Source organism: Contarinia nasturtii, unplaced genomic scaffold (assembly GCF_009176525.2).
Source record: "Contarinia nasturtii isolate CC-2019 unplaced genomic scaffold, AAFC_CNas_1.1 Cnas_scaffold_220, whole genome shotgun sequence".
Lineage (NCBI taxonomy): Eukaryota > Metazoa > Arthropoda > Insecta > Diptera > Cecidomyiidae > Contarinia > Contarinia nasturtii.
In genome coordinates, this window is record NW_022197577.1 from 3,748,959 (window position 1) to 3,758,357 (window position 9,399).

General features: G+C 34.5%; 1 protein-coding gene across 2 annotated transcripts in view; it reads right to left on the minus strand.

Annotated features, from left to right (window-relative positions):
- Positions 1-6,787: 6,787 nt before the first annotated feature.
- Positions 6,788-9,399, minus strand: part of LOC116337203 — a 12,984-nt gene continuing 10,372 nt past the window's right edge. The window contains exons 3-9 of one of the 2 annotated variants that reach the window (XM_031761590.1): positions 8,444-8,701; positions 8,262-8,382; positions 8,043-8,180; positions 7,855-7,983; positions 7,602-7,798; positions 7,204-7,490; positions 6,788-7,118 (exon numbers count right to left, since the gene is read on the minus strand). In XM_031761590.1, coding sequence (XP_031617450.1) covers positions 6,825-7,118; positions 7,204-7,490; positions 7,602-7,798; positions 7,855-7,983; positions 8,043-8,180; positions 8,262-8,382; positions 8,444-8,701 — 1,424 coding nt within the window. In that variant the 3' untranslated portion in view covers positions 6,788-6,824. Of the gene's footprint in view, positions 7,119-7,203; positions 7,491-7,601; positions 7,799-7,854; positions 7,984-8,042; positions 8,199-8,261; positions 8,383-8,443; positions 8,702-9,399 lie in introns of both variants that reach the window. The other variant, XM_031761588.1, reaches the window with a different exon arrangement.

Below are 9,399 nucleotides of genomic sequence, written 5' to 3' on the forward strand. Positions count from 1 at the left end.
AACGTGTACAGGCTCGTGTATATGTGTGAGTATTGCATGACGTTCCGGATTGCATTCGAAGTAATAAATTCAATGCCAAAGCATAAATTAACAAATTTACATTTTTTTCCCTTAAATGTTTTGGATAAAAACGGGAATTATGCGCAAATGGTTTTTATTTTCGATATAAAAATAAAAGAAATTGAGAGAAAAAAAAATTGAAAAACATAAAAATTCCAATTTGAATGCAACCGAAGCCATATGGAACCGCTCGTTCATCACAATTGATCCGAATTGGATTAGTCAGTGTGGACAAAACATGCAATCGAAATTGCCTCATATTGGAATGAATTGACGAACTGCCACCGAAACCAAGAAGACCCTTTTTTCCAAATAGAAACACTGTCGAATCACTATTTTTTTCTGTGTGCATGTTCACGGCACGGGCAAATTCCAAAAGGCCAAATGATGTATTGACCGGCACGCGTACTCCATTGAACGGTATCATGTTTATCTTGATCTGTCTGTGTTGAGTCAGTAAATGTTAACGCGCGACATCCGCACGTTTCGACCATTTCCAAATGGCATATAGTCAATAGTTTGGTGTCATGTGTTATGATGCACAGCAATGCATCGAATACAATTCTGACGACTCATCTTATGGTAATATTTCTAATTGGTATTTGTTTATATTTTTCGCCTTGGCGAATGCATCGCATGCAAAAATTCTGTGTCTGTCTGCTTGTCTGACTCGGTTCCTCGTTCATTACGTACTCATTTCATTCGGTATGCATCGTCACACACGACAAATGAAATCGATCGCTTTCGTGTGGTCAATGCAATTGAACGCGCCAACTGTCTTCATTCTATACACTTTGTAACATTGAATTGGTAAGCCGTTTTCATCACTTTAAAACGGTGTTTTGGTCATTAAAAATAAATTAACATTTCGATCAATGACTTGATTTTATTTCCTCAATTTTTTGAGTGAATTTAAATTCATTTTTTTTATCAGAAAAGAGAAATTGAATTAAAATGACTCGATGACTACATGACCAAAAATCCCAATTTCATTCACCAAAATACTGTAAATTACGAGAATAGAATTGATTATAACTCAGTCTCTTGTAGTTTCTCATTCACTCGATTTTTTGTAGAATTTTTTGTTGTTTTTATTCATAAATGCCCTAGTAAATGCCACACTTTTCGGTATCGCCGAAATGGCACAAATGTCATTCAAAATTGTAGCGTGCCGATTGAAATGATAATTGAAATCCGTGAAAAACAAATCGATTAGTGTTTTGTTTTAAAATGTATCGTTCGAGAGTTTGTCCAAAGTACAATTTGCAATTCAAATTATTTTCGGTATTAATTTATGCAAACGAATTACATTGCGTTGTTGCTACACAAAAAATGTGCCAAAGACATGAAATCACTGCATTAAGTGCTACACGCCATTTTATCATCCGATTCAACAAATGAAAAGAGAGCAAAAGAGGGAGAAGACGCAACGCTAATTATCATTAATTCAGCACGGTTTTGTTGATTCCTGTTAAAATACAAATTCCTTGTTGCATTCGAATGCGCGTGCTGTATTCAAGACGCTTTTTTTCATTCACAAGTCTCAATTAAAAATCGATGCATTAACAAGATGTTTGCATTTTTACGCATTTTATTTTTGTATTTGGAGCGACTAACAACTTGTATTTCACAATTCATTTTAACATTGCTTTATATTGGTTCTTCTTTCTGCTGTACTTTTTGATGTCGCATCAAAATGACCAATTTGTTGGTGTACAAATTCCGCTATTTAGATGCGAATCACAAAGTGTTTTTTATGGTGAGTTGAATGTAATGGGGAATTTCTTGACAAGATCAACAAGATGAAATAATCTCTTGCCTCCTCCTTTTTGAATATGTCTTCTCAGTTGGAAATATGTTTTTTTATTTATTCGATTGAGTTTTCGTGGTTCGCTTCAAGCTGATAATGAACTACCATATTTAATTGTGAAAAATTTAATTATCTTCGCCACATAAAGAACCCAAGATAAAATGCAAATGACAACTTAACATAAGACTGTATTCGGCGCACGTCAAGGCCAAACATAAAAGTTTTACACACTCCGACAATAATTCATATATGTGTGTGTTCATTTCTGGTTTATTTTATTTTTTTTTCAAAAAATAATTTACTCTTCAGCTCGTAAGCGATTTTAAAATCGAACATAAAAAGATTTGTTGAGATTATACTTCAAAATAATAGATCACTTTTGAATGAAGTCAAGCGCGTAAGTTAACGAAAATGTTCAACATTGCGGAAGTGATAAGTTCATTCACTTTTGTGGAAAAGTGGACAGTATTATTTCAGGTAGCACGTTAAATGTTTGAGATTCAAACTAAATGTTTCTAAGTCAATAAGTTCAGAAATTGTTGTGGCCATTTTGAGAAAATATGATTTCCTTATCATCATCCATTGTGGTGTATAAACTTTTAAAGATATTAACACAAATTCGCTTTTGTCGTGTTGTGGTGAGACCGAGTTGGTATTTGATCTTTAAAGTTGAACGAAACCATTATTATATAAAAGATAACATTGTGTGGTATTAATTCCACTTTCAAAAAACTTATTTTAGGGTTTCAGCGAAATAACTATGGTCGTATATCATTCGACGCATTTAAATCTAAATCAACCAACCACACACATTCATGTCATGTCTGTGATGGACGTGGGGTCTGACATTCAATTGAGACTAAGTAGCTGTTTGATGCTTATCGCTATTATTCGTTTGCGTTTCATAGCATAACCGACCGTTGATTAAGTGATAGCATTGTTTGGTGCTAAAAACTACTTGTGTTTGAAAATTTCATAAACGCTTTTTTTGTGCTAAAAATCCTTTGAGTAATTAAATTAATGCAAACAGCAGGATCATCACATGCAGATTTCTGCACCGCATCGACGACCAGACGAACACAATGAATATTTGCTTCAAAAAGCGTAATCAAATATGCGTAAAATCGGTTTTGTTGATTTCAAAGCGAAACATACTAAATTCGATGGGGATGAATTGGGTTTTATTTACAAGCAATGAAATGAAAAAAAAAGATTGAAAATTCACACAAAACAATTTACTGGGGAGATCAACACAATATTTGCTTATTCAATTTGACAGCGTTTTTTTTGTTGCTTTTATTCGACATTTTCAAATATCGCTACAATGCCGTTTGTTTATTATAAAATCATTGAATTTACATGGACGTTTTTTCTCTCTCTTGTTGTTTGTGCTTCCTTTTCACTTACTCTCTCTTTCTAATTTGAGAACTCTATGAATTTTTGGTGTTCGTTTTTGTGTGAACCGAAAGCCCGCATAATTAAATCACCGAAATTGTATACAGTTATTTACAATTGCAGCAGCAACAGTATATCCCATAATGCGCGTGTGTATGATGGACGCTCATACCCGACAATCAAACACTCACACACACGCCCGACGAAGAGAGAATTTATTATAAAACCAATTTTCTAAACAATTAATGTTTTCTACATACGTTTGATCATTACGAACTGCGTATTTTGACTAGTACTACTACTAGTGAATACTGAACGTTTTTTATTGGTTCAATTTCTCTTTCTTTCACTCTGCCTGTCTCTCAATGTGTCGGCTCGTTTATCTGTGAATTTCCCAATGAAATGCTTCCCAAATGTGTCGATTACAATTGATTACTGAATATGCCATTTCAATCAGGGAAAATTCGCCGCCACTGCTGCTATTATAGATCATGCTGCACCAAATAAATACAATATGATCCCGCTGACGTTGAAAATAAATTCATGGTCAGATTAATCATTTATTAGGAACTTTGATTGAACGATGCATTAATTTTTGAATTGATTCTCATTTAGTGCATACATTCAGAAAGAGACTTTCCCAAGAAATGGTGAAGTTTTGTCATTTAAAAGCCGTACATTATTTGATGGCCTGATACCAAACGATGTCAACGAATTTCAAATTAAAATTTGATGCTAAAGAATACCTTTTTGAATGACTCTTTGCTTTCTCTTGATAATTACGTATTTCCGCAGAAATATTTGGAATAACTCAAGTCTGAAACAGGACTGTATTCTTTGGAAGGATGATTATTTAGAAAAGGTTGAAATTATTAATAAAAGTCACAAAAATTACTTGCATTAAATTGATTTTTTTGAGGTTCCATCAACAACACATGCTGTTTTTTTCCGCTCTTTGGCGACATTTCGATGACAATACCAGCAGGTGACTTACGTAATGTCATCAGTGGTTTGGTTTGTCTCTAACTTTCTTTTAATTAAATGATTTGAGCGTGAATTGTAATTTGTTCATTTTTTTTGTCTCATTCGTCGATGATTTTTCACTTGCTGTCAATGGATCTTAGTTGAAAATGCTAGTGAACATCAAATGTATTCACAACTTAAAACAAAAAGAAAAATATTTTGGACCGAAGATTGAATCATAGTGCATAACACGTAAAAATATTTGTATATGTTTGTGTATAAATGTCGATACAAATGCCTTTTTAGCCTCTATCATTAATCTTGTGAATATATATCCACGTTCTAATCTCACTGCGATTAATCATGTTCGAACGGAATTCGTTTCTAAAAATCAACACGAAAAAAAGTGGTAGTAGAAGAAAAAATGCGGCGCTTCGACTTTCATTTTGATAGATTGATCACGGTGGATACAATGTTACCAAAACAAATAAAGCAATTAGACTGAACTGATATCGCATAATTACAATGTTGAATGTTTTCTCGGCCAATCGCCTTTAAAGGTGCACTGATCATCGATTGAGTCTTTGTACCTTTTTTTCGCTTTTAGTAACAGCCAATAAACAGATACATATCCACACGCCGTTTATCCCGATGTTGTGTGGAAATTGGCTGATTGCAGATAAATGTAGCCATTAATTTGGTAATTAAAAGGAACGTAATTCGTTTGGCACGTCATTATGGCACCAAATTGCCATTAAATCACAGTTCGACCGAAAAATCGGTGCGAAGTCATGGTCTTTATTCGTCGTTATTATAAAAACCAAATTTCATCTTTATCAACTCGGTAGTTAATGCAATAAATGAGTCAATCAGATAGCTTTATTTGTCATTTATTCTCAGACGAACCGATAAACCAACACACATTTGGCACACTGAACTCATCAAATGTGAAATTGCTTACATATGGAGACAGTCGCACTCATACAAGCACAGCAATGAACAACCAGACCAAAGAAGAATCAGGACACAAGAGAAATCATTTAATGCGATAAGGCGTAAGAAATAGCACATAGCAGAAATAAAACGATTGGCGCTGTGTAAGAAGATGTGCATCTGTCTTATATATATTCACTTTTTCACCTTTTTATTGCATCAACAACCAAGCATTTTGTGGCTTGCCGCAGAGATTTCATTCCAATCACTTGGAAATGCAATATGTTCGCTAAAACAAAGACCATACGAAAAGATAAAATTGCGAATAATATCATGCTGTGTATGAGGAGGAGAAGAAAATCATTCGATGAAAAATAAAATATATCGAAGCGTTAAATCAGATAACAAGAATTCGGAGCGAACAAAACGGAATGAATGGTTTTTGAATTGAAAAATCAACTCGACGAAAACGCTGCCTAGACTCTTGAATGAAAATCTTTCAGCAAATATTTTGAAAATCAATTTATTTAGAAAAAAATTGTTAATATTATTATCTAATTCCCAAAAATATACATTTTACCATTTTATTTCGTGAATATTGTGATGAATGAAATGAAAACTTTTTCCCACACTCATAATTGAAACTGCGTGCAGAAAGATACAAATTTTAACAAATGAATCGTTAAAACAAAACCATTTGAAAATTTATGGCTTGCTTCATTAGCGTTAAATCGCGAGCCCTTTTTTTCCCATCATTTTTGGTTGCACCAAACGCTACCATAAATATGAAATTGCCGCCGTTTTTTTGTTGTTTGGTTGATTAGTTGATTTTTCCGTTCAATTTTCAAAGTATGAAGCAAAAACGATATTCAATTGCTACACTAAACAGTGTTCATCATCCCCTCTTCTCAACTGCACTTTATACTCTCTTCGTATCGTATCGACGAACATTGCATTGTTGCGACCCTCAATCTTGCAGAAAGTTCCTTTTCTCTTGTCGTTCATATTTAAAAAAAAAAAGAGGAACAAAGAGAGTGAACAACCTACCGATGATCTAATGTTGATAAGAAATAAAAACCAAAAACAAAAACACATAAAAACATATAGACGAAGCCAGCCACCACAAGCGCAACACATTGATTCTCTTAGCGCGTACGTAAGCATTTGCCTTTCATCGTACACTATATCCTAATCGGGCGTTGTAATCTAGAAACGGCAAAACGTATAAATAAAAGAAAACGTAAAAAAATGGTTTTGTAGTAAAAACGGTCGTTTGTTCGTTCGTTTCATTGTTAGTCAAAGTATAGTCGTTTGAAGGTTGTTCGGATGTGGTCGTTGTAGGCAACGCGCTAAATGCGTGTTTAACGCTTCAATTTCGTCTCAAACGGTATTTATCACGCAACACATATCCTTCAGCACAATGCATATAGGTAGAATGATCGAATGGGAACCGAAACTACTATAATATTTAAAATGTGTAGAAAAAGCAAACGCTTTCACGTGTTCTTCTCTCTTTTTTCTCCTCGGCTGTAAATGGTGAGAAATAGTCGATTCGATGGCAAACTAGTTAAGAAATCGAGCAATAGAGAGAGAGAGGTGTGCTTCATTCAATTAGCGAAACGGTTTTATTGTGAGAAAATCATTGAACAATGGGTTGATATGTTTAAATACGATCATTATTATCGAGTTTGTTACGTAAATACACATCAATAAGATATGTAGCCGATGCTTCGGAAATTCCTTCGATTTCAGCTTTCAAATTTATTTGTTTCATGATTAACAGTTCGCGATGCACGTGATCATTGATGAATGGCCGATTTAGTATATTATCCAATTTTCTCTTATCTTCTTGCGTCAATGGAATCGCGCGAATACCAAATTTTCGAATGTCCGAGGGAAAAATTCCAAGCCAACGCACCGATGGTACTGCTAATTCTTCGGCAAGATTTGACATGGACTGGAATAAATCGATGATCATTTTTGGATTTTTTTTAGGTGATTCGATTTAAAAAAAATAAATAAATTCAAGTATAACTACTTACCAACGAACCATGACGGTACGTAAGCATGATTTCGGCTCCGTATGGGTCAGCATCGGTGACAATATCAATTGGTAATGAATGCAGCTCACGTAATTTACTCAAAATGAGTCGAGTGTTCATATCTGGATAACCTTTTCCGGTTATTAGAATGCAAGTGTAATTCCAACGCTCCAAAATGTTATTCTGAAGCAAACTTTTGAATACAGTATCTTTTTCAACTAACAAAATGTGCTGCGCTGTGGTTCTCAAGTCAACGATTCCAGCCGTTAAATGTGGCAATGTAATTCCTTTCAAAACAGAAAAAAAATTGTAGAATTAAGGCATTTCATTTAATTTTTGATTGAATTTTTGCACGAAAAAATTAAACAAATATCAGAAATTTCGAAAGATAAAAATACCGTTTCTGTCCATACTACAATCAATAATCGAGTCATCCTGTAGATGAATTACCAATCGTCCAGCGATCAGTCCCTTTGACGTAGACAATACGCCAAGTTGCCATGGTGTTGCATCCAAGAGACAACAAACCACTTTCAGTGCTTCATTGACATTTTGCTGTTTTTGTGTGAGCAAAACGTTTTTGTAATACAATTCTCTGAAAAATAGAAAATTACCTTCTGTGACTTTTAGAAATGAATCGATTCGACTTACCGAACAGTGCATCTTCTATTGCTCAAAAGTAGCTCATGAATTTCACTAAGCAGATAAAATATCAGAGATAAATTGAAAGCTGATCGAATACGTCGACATCGGGCATTTGTGATTGGAAGCAATACGAATCTGTGTAAAATTAGCAAATAAAAATGTTGATTCAATTTTGGAGAAAAAAAATCGTATACCTTTCATTTTCGATGTAACAATTGTCCCAATTGCTACGGTTTTGAACAAGAACTTGAATTCTACAGCCATTTGAAATATTGTTCATCACTACCGCTATGAAATTTTCAATACGTTCAATGATTGCGCTTGACTCCGCACTGATGACGATAGGATTGCTTTAAAAAAAAACATGATATTCAAGTCACATTGAAATGTGAAACGAATTCTCTCTAACTTACTCTGCCATCGTCAAAATAGTTTCATCGTCGTCTGAATCCAGGGGATTTTCTTCTTCGATCACAGGTGCTGCCATTCGTTGCTCGCCATTTTCATTTTCTTGTGGCAAAATCGCGCGTTGTTCTAAATGATAATTCTGATTATTTTAGAATTGTTTCCTATAAACTTAATGTTGATTTATTACCTGGTTCAAAATTTGGAAAAACTAGTTCGTATGCAAATGGAGTTGGTGGAATTTCTTGAGTTTCTTCGTCGCTGACAGGCATTACATTTGGCAAATGCTCCGGTGACGTTAGGCCCAATTCAGTTGGTACTTCATCGTCGAATAAATTGGGTGAAATCAAACCGATCGGTATTTCTCCATTGTTCAACTCATTGTTTTCAAGTGCTACTTCATTATAATGTAAATTTTCCGAGATTTCAGTGAAAATATTGGGTGCATTTGGCAGTTGCAACGCTTGTGACAATAAATCATCACTCGCTTGATTTGGCACAAATTCTTCTTCACTTGTAAACGACGATTCAGAAACAATCACATCATCTTCATCCTCAGGCTCACTATTTTCAATAAAATCTGTTTCGGGAACCAAATCCAACTCATCTTGCAGTGGAATGTTTGCATTGCTTTGAACACTATCATCATCAGATTCGCTTGAATCAGTTTCCATGATAATTTCATTGATAGATGAGAGATTTGATTGATTCTCGTCCGCCACTGAAAAAATAGTTTCATCGTCGTCTGCATCCAGAGGATTTTCTTCTTCGACCACAGCTGCTATTTGTTGCTCGCTATATCCATTCTGCTCATTTTCATTTTCTTGTGGCAAAATCACGGGTTGTTCTAAATGATAATTCTGATTATTTTAGAAGTGTTACCGATAAAGTAAATGTTGATTTCTTACCTGATGTGCTTGCCACAAAAATTGGAAACCTCCGTTCATTTGCAAATGGAGTTGGTGGAATTTCTTCAGATTCTTCCTCGCTGGCAGGCATTTCATTAGCCAAATGCTCGGGTGATATTGGTACCTCATCGTCGAATAAATTGGGTGAAATCAAACCGATCGGTATTTCTCCATTGTTCAACTCATTGTTTTCAAGTGCTACTTCATTATAATGTAAATTTTCCGAGATTTCAGTGAA